Source organism: Glycine soja, chromosome 11 (assembly GCF_004193775.1).
Source record: "Glycine soja cultivar W05 chromosome 11, ASM419377v2, whole genome shotgun sequence".
Lineage (NCBI taxonomy): Eukaryota > Viridiplantae > Streptophyta > Magnoliopsida > Fabales > Fabaceae > Glycine > Glycine soja.
The window spans coordinates 38,161,932-38,184,978 of NC_041012.1; the positions used below are offsets into that span (position 1 = coordinate 38,161,932).

Below are 23,047 nucleotides of genomic sequence, written 5' to 3' on the forward strand. Positions count from 1 at the left end.
TGTTGGGTGCACCTAGCATGTCCCTAATTTTTAAGACTTACGGATCAACTTAATCCGTAAGTTTTTTACGGATGAACTTGATCCGTAAGTTTTTTATGGATCAACTTAATCCGTAAAGAGAGAAATTAGCAGGGACAATTTTGTCATTTTAAAAGAATACTGGGTGCACCAACAATAATGTTGGGTGCACCTAGCAACACTCTTTAAGACGAAGGCTAGCACAGGTCCATCAGTTCATGCACTGTACCCAAGTTTTTTCAGCCAATAGATGTAACAATAAAATTCAATGGCTGCCATTGTTTTTAGTATTTTTTTTTTTTACAAAATCTGGCATAAGTTTTTAGTATTTTAAAACATATTACACGTGCAAAAGAAAAGGAAGGTTGGACCAAGTACGTGATCCACCCCTTTTTTTTATCTATCTGGTTTCCATTTCGTTGGTGGTTGGGGGTCTAAAAAAACTGTTAGAATACTAAATTGGATTACAACCGAAGTAAATCGAATTGATTTTTATCCAAATTAATTAAAAAAAAGTGTAATATTTTATAAAATCAAATTGATCAACTAAACTTTATAAAAAGTTGTTTACTTTCATATCTTTTTATTTTATTTTTCAGTGTCATTTTTGTCAGATATCACTTACAATTTTATAATTCACTTACAAGACTTTTCTCAAAAAAAAACAAATTGTGGTAGTGTGCCATAATAAATTGTGGCATCCAAAGTATTTTCTAAAATAAAATCAATTACAGTGAAAGAAACTAAAATAAGTATAAAAAAACCTAAAATATGATTTTTCTCAAAAATGAATTATGCAAGGAAGTGATCCATCCAAAGCATCTTCTATTGACGGGCAACCTTTCATTTAATGACAAAATCTATTTTGTCACCATCTCAAGAAGAAAAATTACACTAAACATATATTTTTTTTCTTCAATTTTCACAAGTTGTTATGCAATTTCACATTAAAGTATCCGAACTAACTCAAATATACTCCAATTGGTTCACCTATTAAAGTCAATTCAATTCAACCGATCCAATTAGACCTTTCTATTTTGATAACTAAGCGTATGTTTGTTTTCCAAATTAAAAGTGTATTCATAAAATTGTAATATCTCTATGTTTGTTATAAGTTTTTTAAAAATATTTTCAAGTAATATTGATATATGTGAATGTCAGAATTTTTTTATTTAACATGTTTTCCTCCATTTCTATTTTCACGGAGATGAATGGGTAAGTAATATTCCCATGAGAATATGAAAAATTTATTTACCAATATATATGTAACTTTTTTTATTTAAAAGATTTTAAATTTTAAATAATATTCTAAAAAATATTAAAATACAATCAAACATATTCTTTTAAAATATCCAAGAAGAATATTATCATGTTATATTGCTGAGAATAATAACATTTCAGAAAATAAAAAAAACATGGAACAAACACTCCTTTTTTTTAGTTCAACATTATTATAGAGTTAGGGTGACAAAATGACTAGAATAAAATCATTTAATTCAAAATAACTAAGAAGAAAATCACATGAGGCTACAACAAAAACCCCTTTGTGATAACTACGTGGGGGGACACGATGAGGCTTTGACCATAAAGCTTGTTTTATTGACGGATCAAAGGTAATGCTAACAAGCCAAAGTCATTTTTTTATCCAATGAAAGTTATCACATACATATTGATTATCGATGTTCTATTTGTAATATTTCTGACTTAGGAGGCAAGTCATACATATAAATTATTGTCATTTTAATTTTTCAATGCAATATTTATTATCCATTTCAATTTATACCCTTAATGTTGCATTATTTCTAACAAGAAAAGATTAAAACTAATAAAATTAATTTTGTAAAATCAATATTCTCATATTCATTTATTAGTTTTGTTTGATCTCTGTAAAAAAATCAACAACGATAATTATAATTGGTAGGAGGGATTAATACTTATGAATTTTAAGATAATAAAAATATCTTCAAAAATTAACATCTTATAAGAAAATAAATTATTGGATAATTTTTTTTTCTAATTTGGTAAAAAATATTTCCTTTATTTTAGGTTCAATTTAGACCATTTATTAAACAAAAACAAATTATTGCTATACAAAAAATGCATAAGCCTGACCAACCCAACTCTTAAACTTTTGATCTTATAGGATCTATTTTTTTTTTTATCCATAAAAATTGAACACACCACTAAAAAATTTACAACACTCACATCTATTGTGAAAATGTAATCTCTTAGTGATAGCAAGAATTCAAAAAATTTAATATATTAAAAATTTAAAACATCAATTTTTTTTTTTTTACCAAAGATCCCGAATAAAAATCAATCATTTAATTGAGACCTCAAACATACTTCAACTTTTTTTTTATAAGTAGAATATGACTAATTTTAAAGACTACAAGACATGGCTAGATTATACTATATGGGCTATATACCACATGGACATGATTATTTTTATATTTTATTCATAAAAATCAAACACGTACAATAATTTATAATAACTCGCCTTACTCTATCATTAGAAACGTGGATATGAGAACATGGTGTTTGTGCATGTGTGGATTTTTTTTAGTAGAATATGACAAATTTTAAACATTACAAGAAATGACATATGATACCCTTTTTGTTACAAACGAAACAGACGATTGTGTCGCTTGTGTGTTTTTAGGGTTTTTAAACATTGTGCTTGAACTTTCCCCATGGCCGCCCCATTTGCCAATTTTTTTCCATACTGCTTATAACCTTTTTAAAATTATTAGCTTAATGAAAGGCCTAACTCTAAAGATTTCAGATATGGATGGCCTATCTCTAAATAGATTAATCGGCTATCGTGGAAACACACAAAATTACAAACTATGATGAAAACAAGTTGAACTAGGACCTGAAACTATTATTTATTACCTGATGAGACCTACATTCTGCATTTAATAATACCTAATAACATACACAAAAGTACAAGGGGCAGTGGCGGCATTCTACAATCTCACCGCTCATAACAATACCCCCCCTCCCCCTCTCATATAGCACCTAATACAATATATATGGATTCAAGAGAGGAGTAAAGAAAGAATATACACAAAATTGGATCCTAGGAGTCAGGTTGCTCTGATTTCAATGGTGCACCTGATGATGAAGCACAGCTTCCATTCTGCAGATAGAGGCTGTTTGCAACCATAGAGTCACTCACCAACCCGATATCAACATCATCAAAGTTGAGGGGACCTCTCACCTTCCGGTTGCTAAAACATGGAATCAAACACGAATAAACAAGGTTGTCACCTTTCAATAATATAAATGAGATTCAAATGTTTAAGGCATGGAGAAAAGCATACCCATTCAAACGGTTATTGATGGCAGTCAGGTCTTTTGACGGGCTCTGATATGCATGAGTGCTCTCCCCAACACATGCATAATAGCTTTTTGAGCTGTGTGATATTAGAGCCTCCATCTGTACACACATAACTAATGAATACACTTGTGTTTCATAAAAGAAAATAGAAGATTTTGTTCTCTTATCTACTAGAGATTGTATCAGTATGCAAATTACAAAATACAGCCATCTATGAAAAAGAACAAATCGAACACTACAGTCCTCACAAGCATGCTTCTTCCTTTTCCAAAATAAGGTCACATGATTGTTATGCACTAACTAGTTATGGAAACTGGGAAATCATCCAGTTCGAAGAAGAAATCTAAATGAATAAATTAGTACCTTGGACGATCGTAATGGAGAGACATATACGTTATGTGTGGCTGACACTTTTTTTGGAGACATATCAGGAAGGGTTGGGAAAGGTGATATTTTAGGAGACCCTGGACATTGAGCTAAATGGCCTGAAAAGAGAAAGACCACACAAGTCAATGGATCACAAGATTGGCATAACAATGGAAGTCGGGTAAGCAATTGAAAGTAACTTTACTAATAAGCAAGTACCATCATTTTTATTAATTTCAGGTATTCGGTCGCTTTTTGTAGTTGGTCCAGCAGGGCCAAGTTCAACAAGCAGTGGCTTTACAGAAGGAATGAATATTTCATTGTAAAAGGTAATTATGTCAATATGCTCCTGTCCTGTTCTCTGTTTTCATTAAGATCAGTTATGAGGTCACAATTGTTGGATAAGTTTAACAAAAGCATTGAATTTGGACCTTCAGTTACATACCCCATTTCGGCGAGCCAATGACCAATCAACAAATACACTACGAAAAACTTGTGGTTTGCAGTGTGGTTGCTTTCTGTAGTTGTATACGATCTCCTTAAAAGTTAGGTTGAGTTGTGAAATCTGCACACATAATAGAATGAGAAAAAGGTAATAGTAGGAAAAACAATTACACTCAAAAGTTTCTAAGCAAAAGTGAAACCTTTGCAACTCCATAGAAACAACACAAGATGATTTGGTCAATATGACGGTTGAAAAAGAGAGATGTCCACTGATTAAGGATCCGCTGGAAAAGAGAATATACATTCTCCCTTATCTGCTGAGATAACTGTAGCCTTTCAACCATGCCACTTATTCTGACTGCTCCCAACTTAATGATCTAGTAAACACAGAAAGTATACACAAGCTGAAATGCTTAAAAATGATATAATGAAGAAACAAAATCATTAAATCTTAAACAGATGAACCAGAAAAGCTGCCCCATCAGCATGAAATAGCTCAAATGGAAGTGGTGTAACAGTTAATTTCCAAAAGGCAAAGTAAAATTTCAATATCGAAGTTCAACATTTAGATCCAGTTGTTCCTGAAAATACACAACGGTCACAAACTTGGAGCTTTAAAATAGCAAGTAGAAGTTTTGCCAAATTGAATAAATAGAGAACAGCACATATACACAGTTGCACACAAAAAGTGGTTTCCTTTGAATCCACAAAAATAAAAGGTAAAGATAGTTATCAAATTAACCCTAGTTTTAATATGGCATAACAGTGTTATGCAATACCTTGCCAAAAAAAATGTTGATCCCAGTTTCTGCACATGTTTCCCCTCCACCTCCTGGATTTGGCTTTGTTGGGCTGCATTGGATAAACATTTAAAACAAAGCACCAAAAGAAAACAGTAAAGTGGCTAAAAATTGAAATAACGAAAATTTACATATATAGATACTTCCAGATCATCCTTGTTATACCTGGCAAATGCTGACTGCAAAGGAGGTGGGGGTAGTTTTGACTTAAGGCTGTTAAAGGGAAGAAGGCGATCTTTCACTGGTGAAGTGAAAGAATTTCTTTCCATTAAAACATTTCGCTTTGGTGATCTGATATCCCCATTCTGATCTGAAATTGATTAATTAAAAGATGTTACTCAAGCTGAAAAGTATGCATTTTCATCTTGGGATCTTTGAGGAAGAGGTATGTAGGAAGGGCAGAGGAGAAACAATTTTATGTATCATATAGATAACCATGACAATAACTCTATGGAAAGAAGCACAATATGAAAACTTAGAAAACATGACTTTAAGTCTTCAAGTTCGAACTAAAAGGAGAGAACCATTACTTGAAGAGCTTTCAAGTTTGGGCAAGGTAGGCACTGGCGGCAGTCCTCCACAAGAGAAGTTAATATGCATTGCAATTTCATCCAATGATGGCATTGGTTCAGCTAACAGTCCAAGACGATTTATCTCTGCAGAAAGGGAAGGTCTGGCAACTGCCAAAGAGTTATACATTGAAGAACCCTTTTCCCATACCATGCTCTCCAAAAGACGTTCTTCCAATGAATTCAGATGTCTTCTCAATTCTCTTGGGAGAGATTCTTCATGCCTAATGAAACTTTCAATCACCTTGCTAAGATCAAAGGCTGTAATTCCAGTCCTCTCTAGTACTGCAGGGAACAACATTGTTACAGTCTTGTGAGTTGCCAGGACTAACTCTGCAGAACATGCAAGCATACACCGATGGAACCTCTCATTGGTAAGTAGAGAGGTTAAATTAGTTGCATGAAGTACTTGGGCTTCTGCTCTGCACATTGCTTCCAATACCCTGTAGTATAACTTCAGTGCTTCCAGTCTTCGTTGTTCGGCCCATATATTGTCCATAAGGTTTGCACTTTGCAGGCTTCCAGTTACACATCGTTCTCCGAGAGGACTACTAGGAAATATAGCCTGCAATATAATCTGTGCTCTGCGAACCACATCACTTGTAGCATCTCTATCACATGATGTCAAAAATCGTTCCAGCTCTGGCGAGGGCTTTGATGGAAGTGGAGAAATGACAGTTCGAAGCCACTTCGCAGTAGTCATTGCTGTGCTTACAGGGGTGGCCGCCATCTTTGAGTTTGCACTACCTGGGATGCCATTAGCATGTGATGCGGGGGAGCGGTGTGGTGAGAGTGGACTTGTAATGGTCTTAGCAGGTGATGCCATTGAATCAAATTTCCTCTAGCGTACAATAACAGACAATTTTAGGTGTTATCTTACACAAGATAGAACAAAATTCCAATTGAACATACCTTTACACCACCAGCTGAAACAGAACCTCCAGATAAGCTTACTGAAGCTAATAGACTGTCATCCTCATTAATGAATAACCTTTCATCCAATTCACTCTTGTTGCGAATCATGTAATCATAATCTTTTTCTAACATACTTAGACTAGAAGGTAGAGACGATTCTTCCATCAGGTCTTTAAAATAGGTCAAACCATCTACAAACAAAGGGATAATAAACATCAGTTAGAGAGATCAAGTATTCCTGATGCATAAATAATAATAACACAATGAAAATGAACCTTTATCGATATTCTCTAGGTTTTCGGTTTCACATTCAGATGCCAAGCAAGGCTGCTTCTTCAATATATCTGCTATTACATTATTGGCTTTCTCCATGGTTTTCCTCAACTCATCTTCAGAAGTGTTGTATATGTTGCAAAGTGATGCAAGGAGGTCCACACCTTTGTTACTTTTCTTAACTGAATGAAAATTTGATGATATTAGTGCTATTGTCCTTTAAGTTGTTGCAATTATTATTTATTTAGACGTTGGAATTGTATACAGGCAAATCAGTCTTTTAAGTTTTCATTACTACTTAATTAGGCATTACAATTCCGTCATTACTATTTAATTAAACATTACAATTTCTTGTAGAACTGCTGTAAATATCTGTAACATTTAAGATTTCTCTATTTCAAAGGTCCTAATGGCTATTTACAAGAATGACCCCCCAGAGGGAAGATCAGTTTTTTCCAAACAGTATTCCTAATGATTTCTTATATGATTCTTGTGATTTACTGACATGATATCAGAGCCTCATCAGAAAATCATAATCCGACATGGTAAGTTCAATTCACATAGCCTCATATTTTTCTAACAATTAGAAAAGGTTCACTTTTAAGACAATCACCAAAATAGCCTACAAGTTAACAGATGTTTGAGCACAAGAAACAGCACATGTGCAGTATTGCAGAATGCATGTCAAAGTGCAGCCCCACATGAAAGAGAACAAGAACAATTTAAACAAAATGCATGAAAGAAGGGATAACAAAGAGGATTACCAAAGCGTGAGGAGTCATGAATGTTGAAATTCCGAAATCGAGTAGGAACATGAATAATTAAGATGGCCTGTAATACAACCAGAAATTAAGAAACTATTTCCTTCATTCCCTCCATAAAAACAAAAACTAAAATATTACAACTTAAAAGAAATAGAACAATTGAATTTGTGTATAACAAGCACATCCTGAAAATAGTCAAACAAATATTTAATTAAAAATTCAAGTTTTAAAGTTTCAATAATTCTCTTCTCTATGTTCAAAGAGAAAAAGAACAAAACTCTCAACAGGAATGTTAACAAAATAGAGAGATATGAGAATGTAACTGACCAAGATTGAAATTAAACCATTAGTGCAAGTCACTAAGTCTTTGAAACGGCTGAAAGCATGTACACGAAGTGCCAGGAAAAGCAACCATCCAAATCGATGATATTCAGATGCATGAACAGTAATAGGTGAGTTTATTTCAGCATTTGTGTCAGTTGCCACAAAGAACTCTCCAAATACACGTTTATAGTACCTAGCACCATCAAACATACAAGATGTCATGTCATCTCATGTAGGCATGTTGCACTGCACATGATAATCAAAGCAAACAACTGCATACAGCTAAAACAGGAATGCTAAGCATATAGCATTGCAAAGTCTGAGAGATGACTAAATGATACCAACATGCATCTAATTGCTTGGACAGTTAAAAATAACAGTAGTATGAAACATTGACCATAGCATATGTGTAGTTCCAGACAAGGCATTTGATCTATGATAGGTTAACTACAAAATTTTAGCTGTTCATATTCCGTTAACTACTATTACCACTTCATAATGCATGTACCACCTTCAGTAGACTAGCTCTATTATAAACACATGTTCATTAAGTTCTTTTTTTGGTGACAAAATACATTTCATTAATGATATATTATCATATTAATAAAATAAAATGACAGCAAATAACACAACAACACATAAGGCAATTTGAACTTCACTACCAACAAACCACAACAGCTATCTTAAGAAAGGAATATGACATTTAAGCTATGACTACCTCTAATCTCTAGTTTCAAGAACTTAAATGAGTAAATAACTATCCATGGAAAACTATGCTTCCTAGAATTAGCACATGTCAGGTTTGCTTAATTTATTATACAAAAGGAAATAATATAGTGAAAGAGAGATTTCAGAGTCAACGAATAATAATGAGAACCTTCAGACATAAATAAGAGAATCTTAATGAATAATAACGAATACCATAAATTAATGAATAATAATAAACAATAACGTATGCAAAAGGTGGGTACTCACTTGCTCAGAATCTTCAAGTGAATAGCATTGGCATGCATCTCCTTCGCCTGGTATAGACATAGCAACATAAAGAATGGCTTAATAGAAAGCTATTCCAATTTCCAAGCTATGACATCATAATTTCATACATAAATATCATTTTTAATTTTCTCGAGCCGTACGAGGATAAAACTTCTTATACGTTTCTTGGGATTAATTAAATAAATAAACAAAACCACCTCACAAAAAATATAAACTTTGCAAATGCAATCATGGTTCTCTGCTCAGTCAATACCTCAAGCCTGTTTTCCCAATCTGTGCCATATAGATTACTTAAAGTTGGACCAGCCTTAACAACAAACTGTGGAAGTTCTTTGAAAAAATCTGCAATGCTGTTGAATATAAGATAAGCATAAAGTAAGTAATAGAACAACCTACAAAGCACAAAAGAATATGCTAGCCAAAAAGTCAGTAAAATACTTAAGCTTTGTTGCTCTCAATATACGACACAAGCTAAGCCCAGTGTTCTCAGTGTCTTCCTTCTCACCCTCATCATTTTTCTGGATCAATTTTTTGACAGAGTACAAAATAAAAGCAAACCAATACCTCTCTGCTTCTTCAGACTGAAAAAGAATAATATAAACTCATTAATTAAAATAAAATTTTCACAAGTCATACGTTATACCAAAGAATAATGTTCATCTGTACCGTTCCGTTTCCCATTGACGAAAAATTTGACAGTAGAATATGCTTGGTTTCTCCAAACAGATTCGTTGCTTCTTTACAGCTTTTCTCTTCCAATGCTAGCCCATTCTGTAAGAAAAAGAGCACATCAATGTAGAATTTAATGGGTAACGGATTTCACAATTTAAACCCTACTCAATCTACCTAAATGCATACAAAAATATATGGACATTTCTTCTATTCCGAGTCTCACTTATAAACCCAATCTCAACCTGTTATGGATTCATGTGTCGTAATGACCCACACACACATGTTGGCATAAACTATCCCAATTTATGGAGCATATCAGCCAACTCCAAAAATAAAAAGGCAACAGGTAGAAAAGAAGATAGAAAGACAAAACAAAAGCAGGTTGTGTGTGGACTGGTATTACAAGATAACACAAGTGAACAACAAATTTTAAAAAATAGAAACAATAGAAGATGGTTGATGTACAAGAGTTGCACAATAAATATCTTCCCAGGTCAAATTGCCATAATCCCACTCAACTTTGTCAAATACAGCAAAAAGACCGTTAAAAACACTGCATCACATCACAACAATCATAACAAAACATATAATAACAATCACTACAGATCAAACAGCTCATTTACTGAGAAAATTCTATTAATTATTCCTCTTCCATTCCTTTAAAGCAACAAACTCAGCTGGGTTGGTGCAACTCATTTTCCATATCAATGTCACTTAACTCCAAAAAAGCTCTCCCCGCCTTGCCCCACTCAGTAAAAAAAAAGCATAAAAATTAAGCATTGTATCCTTCATCACTCAGACGCTCACTCATCAGGATGAGTAACATGCCATAGTTAACAAATAATTTTTTATATTGATCAATTAAATATTTTCAGTTGCATCCTCCTATCCTTGACTCAAAAAATGGAAACTTAACTAAGAAAAAGCACTAAAAAAATTAACACACCAAACTTTCATACCTACTATTACTAACCTAATAAAAACTTAAAATATCTTAACTTTCTGCATGCCGACAACTCCCACTGAAACCCCACACGCAATTACAACACAAAACACACAAAAAAAAACAAATTAATTTCACCAAACCCAAAAAAAAAAAATTTGACCCACAAAAAAAAAACACGAAAGATAGGGAAAATCAAGAACCTTGCAGAACTCAAAGAAGCGAGACTCGACTTGGTCGCCGCCATTCTCGGGCTTGCTGTCTTCCATGGCGTTGGATTCAGCTGGAGGAGGACTCATGCGGAAACCCTAATTTGGCTTCAGATCACGGGCGGAGGAGGAAGATGCTGGATTCCGCACACGAGGGTGAAGGAATTGCGAAAGGAACGCGAGAGGAATCGGAATCGAGAAACCCTAGAAAGAACAATGGGAAGAAGAAGAAGAAGAAGCTGAAGAAAGAAGAAATGGAAATGGAAAGAGAGAGTGAAGTGTTTTGTTCTTTTTCTTTCGTTGTATTGTTGTGTTTTCTGTTGGGTTCTGTTGTGTGCGTCTTATTTTTCTTTTTTTTTTAAAGGAAAATAAATGCAGCGCCACTAAAAGCTCAAAAGTTCAAACAAGAATTTTAGGTAAAAAAAAAAATAATTTTTTTTAATATTAATATAAAATAAATTAATAATTAATAACTAAAAAAACTTAAAAGTTGGATTATTAGGATTTTTTATATTAAAAAAATGGTCAAGTTGTCGAGTTTCGGCGCCACTTGTTGTACCCTACAGGTTTTTTCCCGCCAAAATGTTGTCTCCCTCGAGGGAAAGGGGTAGTTCAGTAATATTGCGTCTACCGTAGGAGTAAAGTTAAGTGTGGGTTTTGGTTTTCATTTTCTCTCTCCGTTTTTTGAGATCTTTCATGTCTAATGTAAAATATTTCGTCCGGTTTTAGAGATCTAACAAACGGTCAAAATTCAGAATTAAAAAAAAAAAGTCTGAATAAAAAAATGATCAGTATTGTTTTTATATTTACTAGGGAAAAAACAGACATTTTGGGCAAAATATGTCCTGGCATTCTTTTGCATCCTTTTTACTAAAATATTGTTGTATTGTTGATAATTTTTTCACTAACTATTTCACGCGGGAAGAATTAGCTATTGTTTCAAATGAACAAATTGAAACAATAAAAGTAAATGAATTATTTTAATTATTAAATGAATTTTTAATAATAAAAGTAAATATTAATTATTAAATGATTCTTTTTAATGCATAATATATATATAATCTAATTTTTTTATATAAAAAAGAAAAAAGAGAGAATGCAGAGTCCTTCAAGTTTAGCGACTTTAAAAATTGTGTTTTGTTGCTTTCCTTGGACTACTCTTTCTGTCTTTCAAAAATCCATCAACATATAATAGGGCATGATGAGAAAGTGATTATTGTTGGTTCTAAGTTTCACGAGAGTAAGCCACTTGCTCCTTTTATTGTTTCATTTGTATATTTGGAAACTGATAGAACTGGACAAAAAACAGAGGAAGATAATGTGTATTATTATGTCTCCAACACCTAAGACAGAATGCAGATGAGTTTCAAGATCTCACCACCTTCCACTTCCTAATCCCCTATTCTAACTTCCCTCTAATTAACTATTTATAGTTTCTTAACTATCTAATAGTTAGTTATCCTAGTTATCCTAACTAATTGACAACTAACATACACCTTTCCCGATCTATCAATACCTCACTTCAAGATGGACATTGTTCTCAAGGTCAAGTTGAGGAAATTAGCCCGCATTTCATAAGCAAGGGTCTCTTTCATCCTTTTATTCCATAGTCATCAATTTGAACTGTATTCTTACACATACAAGCAAGATTATACTTTTCTTCATAGGTGAAACATTCTCCTTTCCTTATTTTCTCATTTACTTTTGTGAGTGACAAATTATGGAAGGTTCTTCTACCTTGTCATCCATTGGATCCTGTTTTAGCAACATTAGTAGTATCAACTACCTTACTATTTGTTGGTTGCCAATTCCTTACAAATTTATGACCTGAATAACTAGGTTTCTAGAGATTATACCCTTGGCTATTACTCAAGGGTAACTTCCCAAAAACTCTGTTCTTACCCTCCACTCTTCAAACTTTAACCATATCTTCCATAAAGTTCTTTGGTTCATGAAGCCTTACCTTAGTGCTAATCTCTTCATTTAACCCCTTGAGGAGCACTTCCACCAAAAATGGTTCCACCAACCCCTTCACCATTCCAAAGCACTTCTCAAATTTGCCTATGAATCCTTGCATTGTCTCTTCTTGTTTCAGTGCTAGCAACACTTGAAAAGGATTTCCTTGGCTAGAAGCTTGGAACCTTTGGGTGACAACAATCTTGAATCCATCCCAAGAGTGGTTTTGATTCCAAGATTTCCACCATTGGAACCAACCTAGAGCTTCCCCATCCATTGCGACCATTATAGTCTCCAGCTTGTCCTTTTCCCTTACGACGTGCAACTGAAAATATCTTTCGATCTTTGTCAACCAGCCCATAGGATCCTCACCATCGAATATGGACATTTCCAAATTCCTCCACCGATTGCCGTCATGCACCGCAGTGTCCTCATTTCCTCTGCTCGTGTTAGTTATGTGAATGTTTGTAGTAGGAGATTTTTTCTCCTATGACGTTGCCAACCTTTGTATCATCCCTTAGATTGAATTCAACCATGATTCCACTATTTCGCGATTCTCTTCTATTACTTTCTCCATGGCTTCCATGCGTGCCTCCATTCTCGCATTCGCCTTCATCACCATTAACGATTCTGCACTCCAAGATCAGAACTCTGATACCAATTATTAGAACTGGACCAGAAACAGAAGAAGAGAATATGTATTATTATGGTGCGTCCAACATCTAAGACAGAATACAAATGAGTTTTGAGGTCTTACTACCCTCTACTTCTTAATCCCCCATTCTAACTTCCCTCTAATTGACTATTTATAATTTATTAACTGACTAACAATTAGTTCTAACTATTTAACAGTTAGTTATCTAGTTATCCTAATTAACTAATAACTAACGTACACTTTCCCCATCTATCAGAAACATTAGTCCTCATTGATATAATAAGTTTAGAATGTAAATGGGAGTGTAAAATAGTGTAAGAGCTTTTCCACATTGCTTGGACATCTATCCATAGTGAATTTCTCATACCAGAGCAACTTCCTTGTTTAATGAGATTAGCATTTGACTTTTTTTTTCTTTTTCCTTTTTTAAGGATCTTTCAGTTTTGTTTTGATTCCCAAATCCCGTACTGTCATTTTGATCAACAGCAGGAATAATAAAATGATGAGAAAATGTCTCGTTATATAGTTGTTTTTTATTTTGACCCTTTTCTTAAATGACGAGGAAAAAAACACCTTTCATGTCTAATAAATTAATTAATTAAAACATCCGCACACACATTTAACAACTTCAAGTTCCCATAAATTGATTCTTATGATTATCTTGTGTGCTTACACGTTCATGTTGATTGTACTTCATCATGGTAAACATTTACCACTGTTAATGTGTTCATGTGAACTTAAAAATGGAGAATCCATCGTGGAAAAATGAGAGGAGGAGTGTTGAAGAGAGACACTATTATATAAAAGCACAAATCACACGTAATATATATGCACATAAAATAACATTCATTATGCACATTAAGAAAGAAAGTAAAACAAGATGAGACTTAGTGTATGTTTGGAACCGCCTTAGTTTCCATTGGACGTGTGTTAATATTGGTCAAACATAAATATTGATGTTGATCAAGATCTTTAGATTCCACATCGTAATTAATTATGTTCGGGAGACATGCCAAAGTAGCTTATGGATCCAACAAAATTAATTTTTGTGAATATTTTTTATTATTTTCGATTTTATCCTTCTTTCTTTTGCTTTTGAATAGTCAACAATCGTAATATATTTTCATTCTAACATTTATACCCTTTCTCACCAATATCATCAACTTAAATTTTACTTACCTAACAACATATTTAATATAATAACTCCACGAGGCTTTCCAAGTCCTTCACATTCCTTCTACTGCAAGTTCATATTCATGTTTTAGTGCTTTTGTTTTGATTCGAAGGTTTTTCCACACTCTCCTCCCGGTATTGTTCCTTTATTTGACTACAATTGAATTTCAATCTCAATTAAAATTTTGTGTTTACATTTTTCTCCTTTTTTTTATTAGATAAATATTATTTGGTAGATGCTGGTTACCCAACACCGATAGAATATGTTAGTCCCTATAGATGTGAGCGATACCATCACCTTCCTAGTTTTAGACGGAGATCTGGAATTCCTAATAATAATGAAATTTTTAATTATTATTACTCAAGTTTAAGATACAAAAGAACTTTTGGGGTATGGAAGAATAGATTTGCAATTCTATCACACATGCCTAAGTACAAGTTTGAAATACAAGTTCAAATAGTTTGTGCAACGATGACTATACATAATTTTATTAGAAGGAACACTGAAAGTGATATTGACTTTAATCGCTAAGAAGATGAAAACATAATTCTTAATTCAGATGATAATTATCACAGTGAGGTTGGCTTGGACTAAACTCAAGTTTTAAATGTTATTTCTTCGATGAAACGTGTTGGAGATTTAATAAGAGATCAAATTATAGAGTTTAAGAAGAAAAACTAATAATATTATTGTATGTCAAAATTGTATATTACTTTGAATTATTTTGTATCTTTTTATATTACTATTTTATATTTAATTGTTATGCTAATTTAATTCTGTAAACTTTATTAAATATGTATGCTTTATTTTGTAAATTAATATATTATACACATGTTTTCAATTATTAATTTTATTGTGAAAAAATATGATATAAATTTAATTATTTATTTTTAAATTATTAATATATATATATATATTTAGTGTTCAATTTTTATGTATCTAATACAAAATATCCCCAATTATGTTTTATTTTTAACTATTTAAAATATGTTTAATACAAAATATTTTTCCAAACAATTAATATCCATTTTAGTAATTTACACATTCAAAATTGATTTTAAAAATAAGTTATTGATTTTGAAAATAAGTTTTCAAACAATATTGAATGTGAAAATCAATTTTCAGATACAGGTATCCAAACAATTGAATTAGACTATTATTTAATTAATTAATAACAATACTATTAATTGAATAAGAGTCCAATTTCATTTATCATTGTTAATTATTTATATCAATTCAATTACTAATAAGCATTTTATGCATTGTGAGACTTTTTTTTAAACTAAAGTAAAATTAAATATCACTGCATAGGAATTATACTCTTATTTAACTTATATTAATTAAGAAGGTAATATATGTTTTTATTTTTAATATATACTCAAATTTTGGGTTTGTTTTTCCATAAAAAAAATTATTTACATTTAGTTTCTAATACAATAATAATTTTATTTTTTGTCTTTGATTATTTTTTTAGCCATCGATAAATTTATGAATTTTATATTTGTTTCTTCATAAATTTGTTTCATTTAGGAATCTTTTTCAAAGGTCTAATAATAAATAAAAACAAAATATTAAAAAAATATATAAAAGTTGATTTATCAGGAAGGAGTGAATGGCATAAGCTGCTGCACTAGAAATTATTAGTCATTTCCATTCATCCATTCCACTCCTTTTCTTAGCATGGCAGAAACATTAGTTGGTGGTGCTCTTCTTTCTGCTTTCCTTCAGGTTTTATTTGACAAGCTTGCTTCACGTCAAGTTCTGAACTTCTTTCATGGAAGAAAATTGGATGAGATGCTGCTGAGCAATTTGAATGTCAAGCTGCTCTCCATTGATGCTCTGGCTGCTGATGCAGAACAAAAGCAGTTCAGAGATCCTCGTGTGAGAGCATGGCTCGTTGATGTCAAAGATGTTGTGCTTGACGCAGAGGATGTTTTGGATGAAATAGACTATGAACTCTCCAAATTTGAAGTGGAAACTGAATTGGAATCTCAATCTCTAACCTGTACTTGCAAGGTACCAAATCTCTTCAACGCGTGTTTCAGTTCATTAAATAAAGGGAAAATTGAGTCAAGGATGAGAGAAGTCCTTCAAAAACTAGAATATCTCTCAAGCCAAAAGGGTGATTTAGGATTAAAAGAAGGTAGTGGTGGTGGGGTTGGATCAGGTAGGAAAATGCCACACAAATTGCCATCAACATCTTTACTGAGTGAAAGTGTTATATATGGTAGAGATGATGACAGAGAAATGGTTATTAATTGGCTGATATCTGACAATGAGAATTGTAATCAGCTATCAATACTTTCTATTGTGGGTATGGGCGGGTTGGGTAAGACCACCCTTGCCCAACATGTATTTAATGACCCAAAGATGGAGGATCAATTTAGTATCCAAGCTTGGGTATGTGTTTCAGATGAACTTGATGTCTTCAAGGTAACAAGAACAATTCTTGAGGCAATCACTAAATCAACTGATGATAGTAGAGACCTAGAAATGGTTCAGGGAAGGTTGAAAGATAAATTGGCAGGAAAGAGATTTCTTCTTGTTTTAGACGACATTTGGAATGAAAATCGAGAGAACTGGGAAGCCGTGCAAACTCCACTTAAATATGGAGCTCAGGGAAGTAGAATTCTTGTCACTACACGCAGTAAGAAAGTTGCTTCCATTATGCGGTCAAATAAAGTACATCACCTAAACCAGTTACAAGAAGATCACTGTTGGCAAGTTTTTGGTAAACATGCATTCCAAGATGATAATAGTCTGTTAAATCCTGAGTTGAAGGAGATTGGTATAAAGATAGTTGAAAAGTGTAAAGGATTGCCTCTAGCCTTGAAAACAATTGGAAGTCTTTTACACACAAAGTCGTCTGTTTCGGAATGGGGAAGTGTATTAACGAGCAAAATATGGGACTTACCAAAAGAAGATAGTGAAATTATTCCTGCTTTGTTATTGAGCTATAACCACCTTCCTTCACATCTCAAGAGATGCTTTGCTTATTGTTCCTTATTCCCCAAAGATTATAAGTTTGACAAGGAGCATTTAATTCTGTTGTGGATGGCTGAAAATTTTCTTCACTGCCTTAACCAGAGTCAGAGTCCAGAAGAAGTTGGTGAACAGTACTTTGATGATCTGCTGTCAAGGTCCTTCTTTCAACAATCAAGCAGATTTCCAACATGTTTTGTCATGCATGACCTTCTCAATGATTTGGCAAAATATGTTTGTGGGGACATCTGTTTCAGGTTGGGAGTTGATAGAGCAAAAAGTACACCAAAAACAACCCGTCATTTTTCAGTTGCAATCAATCATGTTCAATATTTTGATGGATTTGGGGCTTCATATGATACTAAAAGGTTACGTACATTTATGCCAACAAGTGGGGGAATGAATTTTCTTTGTGGTTGGCATTGCAACATGTCTATACATGAGTTCTCTAGGTTTAAGTTCTTACACGTCTTATCTTTGTCTTATTGTTCTGGCCTTACAGATGTGCCTGATTCTGTAGATGATCTTAAACATCTTCGTTCATTAGACCTCTCTGGTACCCGCATAAAAAAACTACCTGATTCAATATGTTCTCTCTATAACCTGCAAATACTGAAGGTGGGATTTTGTCGCAATTTGGAGGAGCTTCCATATAATTTGCACAAACTCATCAATTTGCGTCACCTTGAATTTATAGGAACTAAAGTGAGAAAGGTGCCAATGCATTTGGGAAAACTGAAGAATCTTCATGTATGGATGAGTTGGTTTGATGTTGGCAATAGTAGCGAGTTCAGTATTCAGATGCTAGGAGAGCTCAATCTTCATGGAAGTTTATCAATTGGGGAGTTGCAGAATATTGTGAATCCCTCTGATGCATTAGCAGTGAATATGAAAAATAAAATACACCTTGTGGAGCTTGAGTTTGAATGGAATTGGAACTGGAACCCAGAAGATTCAAGGAAAGAAAGGGAAGTACTTGAGAATCTACAACCTTACAAACACTTGGAGAAGTTGTCAATCAGGAACTATGGTGGTACACAATTTCCCAGATGGTTATTTGATAATTCATCATTGAATGTGCTGTCCTTAAAGTTAGATTGCTGTAAATATTGCTCATGTTTGCCTCCCCTTGGACTTTTGCCATCTCTTAAACACCTGACAGTTGCAGGGCTGGATGGGATAGTGGGTATTAATGCTGATTTTTATGGGAGTAGCTCTTCTTCATTTAAATCCTTGGAAACATTGCACTTCTCTGATATGGAGGAATGGGAAGAATGGGAATGTAACTCTGTCACAGGTGCTTTTCCACGTCTTCAACATCTTTCTATAGAGCAATGTCCCAAATTGAAAGGGAATCTACCAGAACAACTTCTTCATTTAAAGAATCTAGTTATATGTGACTGCAAAAAACTCGTGGCTTCTGCTCCCAGGGCTCTACAAATCCGTGAATTAGAACTCCGGGACTGTGGCAATGTGCAATTTGATTATCATCCAAGTACTTTGAAATGGCTGACAATTACAGGACACAACATAGAAGCATCTTCACTCGAAAAGATTGGGCACATCATATCTGATACTTCTCTTGAATTCTTGCACATTTATTATTGCCCAAATATGAAAATTCCCACGAGTCATTGCTATGATTTCCTTGTAACATTGAAGATCAGTGGTGGCTGTGACTCTCTAATAACTTTTCCACTGGATTTCTTCCCAAAACTCAGTTCGCTTGATCTTAGGTGTTGTAATCTAAAAACAATTTCACAGGGGCAGCCTCATAATCATCTCAAGGATCTGAAAATTAGTGGGTGCCCTCAATTTGAGTCATTTCCTAGAGAAGGATTATCTGCACCTTGGCTAGAGAGATTTAGTATTGAAGGGTTGGAGAGCATGAAATCATTGCCAGAACGCATGCATTTCCTTCTTCCATCTCTTACTAGCATATCAATACTTGATTGTCCACAAGTGGAGTCGTTCTCTGATGGAGGTTTTCCATCAAATCTAAAAAAGATGGATCTCTCAAATTGCTCCAAACTTATTGCTTCACTTGAAGGGGCTTTGGGAGCCAACACCTCTCTAGAAACCTTGTCTATTCGAAAAGTGGATGTAGAGTCTTTTCCTGATGAAGGATTGCTTCCACCCTCTCTCACTTCTCTGTGGATCTATAATTGTCCAAATCTTAAAAAATTGGACTACAAGGGTCTTTGCCACCTCTCCTTTCTCGAGATATTGCTTCTTTATTACTGTGGCAGCCTCCAATGCTTACCAGAGGAAGGTCTACCCAAATCCATTTCAACTCTTGAAATTTTTGGCTGTCCGTTGCTCAAACAGCGTTGCCAACAACCAGAAGGTGAAGACCGGGGAAAGATTGCTCACATAAAAAACATAAGGCTTTGGTAAAACAATAAGATGAGGCACAAGCTCCAAATTACACATGCTCTGATTCTTATATGTCTCCCTTTCTATCAGGTGCCAATTCTCCACAAAATCATTGCAGCTTTTAAAATACAATCTGAGTATTGGAAACAGGAAATATTTCACTCTCTAGTTAGAATTTGCAAAACAACAGCAATACAAGTTACAGTTAAATTGATTAATATTTTGTTAAACCAGGATGGCACAGCCACTTTCTTCATGCATCACAGTTTTTTTTAATTCTTTGTTACATATAATAATTTCTATTATCAATATCCACAATTGAAATTTAACCCAATCAAACACATTGCTTATATTTGGAACACTAGGAAAATGGTGATGGCAAGTGCAAAAGTTCTGGCATCCATTCTGCAAAGAGTACTCTGTCATCGAGTGTTAAGGTGGTTTCGTGTTTCTTGCTTTAATTTCATTCTATCCACTTTCTTCATGCATCACAGTTTTTTTTAATTCTTTGTTACATATAATAATTTCTATTATCAATATCCACAATTGAAGTTTAACCCAATCAAACCCATTGCTTATATTTGGAACACTAGGAAAATGGTGATGGCAAGTGAAAAAGTTCTGGCATCCATTCTGCAAAGAGTACTCTGTCATCGAGTGTTAAGGTGGTTTCGTGTTTCTTGCTTTAATTTCATTCTATGTTCTTTCTTCTTACCTCATACTTCTTTACATTATTTTGTGTTAGGCTTGTTCTTTCATAGCTTCCTATGGTGTGGGTTGTGTTTCCTTCTATGTCTCTTCTCAACTTTTCTTGCTTAATATGTTCTTAAATCTTAAGCTACTATTTCATGTACCTTTCTTTTTGTTTAACATGTTGTTTTAGCTTTCTGTTTTCAAACGTTTCTTGAATTCCAAAACACTATTTTCTGAAGGAAATTTAGGAAGAAGCTTCTGAAAATCAAAAGTTAAGACCAGAGTCTGGTAGCCTCTTAATGTTAGTCTTTCTTGGTAGCAGTAGCACATGCTTGTGTTGTGTCGGCTAAATGGCAACTTTTTGCATCTGGTGGGCACGTGGACAATACAAATTTAATGGGTGGCAGGAGTGTTGGCTTTTTGCAATCAAAGGATACAAAGTGTGTTTTTACATGTTTAATTAGATGTCTATCAGGGGTACAGTGTTATTATGCTTTTCCTGTTATTTGAATTTTGCATTATAGTAGAGGACACAAATAAGCACTGGAAGCATACTTTATATTAGGGTGGATATTTGAACTGTCTTTGTATTATCTCTCAGTACCTCACAACTTTTGTTGGGTCTGTTTATATGCATAATAATATTATATTTGCTTTTTTTTTTAAAAAAAGAGCACTTAGCAGGGAAAGTTCATTGTTTAATGAAACTAGCTTGCTGTTTTGTTCCCTTGTTTAAGGATCTTTCTACCGTGTTTCTTGCCGAAACTTAATACTCTCTTTTTTATCAACAGTAGGAATCTTAAAATGAGTTTGGCCAAAAAAGGGCTTCATCATTTTCTCACATTGTGGAGTGTTCCAAATTGGCTTCATTCACCAGAGGTGGATTATCAATCTGCACCCAAGCTAGAGTGGTGTCATGTTGATAATTTGGATAATTTAAATTGATTACCCAACGGTATGCACTGCCTGTTCCATCTCTTGTGCTACAAGATAGAAAATTCTGACCGCAATTGAAGCAATAGCTTCTTGCTCAAATAATGTTGTGAGAAGACAAAAGGCGAAGATTACTGCTACGCAACCAGAATGATGATGATAATAGCATGCACACGAACTAAAAGTCTGAATGTGCCCATTCTGATTTTTGTCAAGCTAGTTTTCGATCAGGTACCTACCATATAACATAGAGTTGCTTATTTCAAATCCAATACTTTGCCTTGGAAATTTTCAAATACTGAGCCAACTACTATTCCTTAGACTACAATTTTGTTTGGTGGAAATGTTTCACTTTTTTATTCTCTTGTTAGAAAACAAAAGTAGCATAAGAGACACCTAATTTGATTATTGTTCGTCAGACGAGGATGCCTCAACTTACAGAGATGAGATGAATTTGAGTAATTATCTCTGAAGTCCAATAGATGTTATATCTCAAGCATTAATAGAATAACACAATATGATTTACTTTTAATTGTTTCTGCATCCACATTCTTTCACAAAATTACCAGCACTTTTTTGTCTATTCCTTTTTACATGCGTGCAACAATTTCTAATATCGTTATGCTCCAGCTTGTAGTTGAATTCTATCTAAATATGCTGTTTATTCATTGTTCATGTTTGCTTACAATCAGGACACCAGGAAAATGGTGAAGGTCATGAAATTCAAATGGCTTTGGCCATGGAAAAGATACAAATCTGATTTAGGGATGACCAACTTCCTAGCTAAAGAGACTTTGAAAGTCCTTCAATGATGCAGAGGTTCTACTTGATAGCTTGGAAGATGGTTATTGTAGTTTGTTTTAGACTTTGGTTTTATGTGTGCAAACACATGAACGAATATCTGTCATTTTTGTGTGTTATAAAGAATGTACAGCTAAATTTCTAACAAGATGATGAACATAGATTTTATCTAGAATTTACTAAATTATCTATTCCGGAGGCTACCATGCAAGTACGTATCTAAAATTTCAAATTTGATTTCTTCTAAAATCAATAATCATGAAACTTCTCTAAGGGATTTTATTCGGTTATTAAACAATTATTTTCTAAACTTAGATTTTATTGGACAACATATTTCACTGCTGAGTTTTGTTCCTCATTCTTTATGAAAAAATTATTGTGTTCTTGATAAGTATGGTTTAATTGTTGTTAAAGAAATAATTGGTGTGATTGGACTAAGATCGAAAGAGAATATGGATTTTACATCCAATGTCTTTTTAAATTTTTCAAAATTACCTTTGTTATTAAACATAAATTTACAATTGGTATGATTCTTACGGATTTGTAATCCATATGATTCATGCAGATTATAAATCCGTATCCCCTAAAAAAGATTTTAATTTTTTTTTAATGTTTTTTTAATAAATTGAATTATAATTTTTTTATAATTATTACATTAAGTAGATTTCTTTTTTTGGTCTTATTATAATTAATTTTGATTTAATACTGTATTTTTTTACATATATAAATTTTTAATAAAAATCATAGGTTTAATAAAAAATATATGTCAAAAAATTAATTATTAAATTAAAATTAATTGTTACAAAATTTATTATGTAAACTTATATGTGCATTAAATATA

The 23,047-nt window shown here is 33.3% G+C and overlaps 2 protein-coding genes across 4 annotated transcripts; one reads left to right on the plus strand and one right to left on the minus strand.

The window, feature by feature from the left end:
- Positions 1–2,819: 2,819 nt before the first annotated feature.
- LOC114376063 (retinoblastoma-related protein 1-like) lies at positions 2,820–10,960 on the minus strand. The gene is made up of 18 exons (XM_028333979.1): positions 10,631–10,960; positions 9,479–9,583; positions 9,251–9,393; positions 9,066–9,162; positions 8,792–8,838; positions 7,820–8,009; positions 7,493–7,559; positions 6,731–6,910; positions 6,453–6,646; positions 5,502–6,381; positions 5,137–5,281; positions 4,951–5,023; positions 4,372–4,548; positions 4,173–4,292; positions 3,947–4,088; positions 3,725–3,846; positions 3,345–3,460; positions 2,820–3,251 (listed from the first exon to the last, which is right to left on the minus strand). Exons 1-18 carry the CDS (start codon positions 10,724–10,726, stop codon positions 3,101–3,103), a joined length of 3,045 nt encoding a protein of 1,014 aa, XP_028189780.1. The 5' UTR covers positions 10,727–10,960; the 3' UTR covers positions 2,820–3,100.
- A 5,092-nt stretch (positions 10,961–16,052) lies between these two features.
- On the plus strand, positions 16,053–22,397 carry LOC114373889 (putative disease resistance RPP13-like protein 1). 3 transcript variants are annotated; one of them, XM_028331459.1, is made up of 5 exons: positions 16,053–19,869; positions 20,145–20,216; positions 20,373–20,444; positions 21,264–21,636; positions 22,098–22,397. In XM_028331459.1, exon 1 carries the CDS (start codon positions 16,102–16,104, stop codon positions 19,798–19,800), a length of 3,699 nt encoding a protein of 1,232 aa, XP_028187260.1. In that variant the 5' UTR covers positions 16,053–16,101; the 3' UTR covers positions 19,801–19,869; positions 20,145–20,216; positions 20,373–20,444; positions 21,264–21,636; positions 22,098–22,397. The 3 variants fall into 3 exon arrangements, with proteins under 3 accessions (XP_028187260.1, XP_028187261.1, XP_028187262.1); XM_028331460.1 differs by having other exon boundaries at positions 21,267–21,636; XM_028331461.1 differs by lacking the exon at positions 20,373–20,444.
- The last annotated feature ends 650 nt before the right edge of the window (positions 22,398–23,047 follow it).

Coding starts and splice junctions, on each gene's coding strand:
- LOC114373889 (XM_028331459.1), top strand. CDS start 16,102: ATGGCAGAAACATTAGTTGGTGGTGCTCTTCTTTCTGCTTTCCTTCAG.
- LOC114376063 (XM_028333979.1), bottom strand. CDS start 10,726: ATGAGTCCTCCTCCAGCTGAATCCAACGCCATGGAAGACAGCAAGCCC. Junction 9,394..9,478: donor CGTCAATGGGAAACGGAACG/GTACAGATGAAC, acceptor ATTCTTTTTCAG/TCTGAAGAAGCAGAGAGGTA. Junction 5,282..5,501: donor CAAACTTGAAAGCTCTTCAA/GTAATGGTTCTC, acceptor AATCAATTTCAG/ATCAGAATGGGGATATCAGA.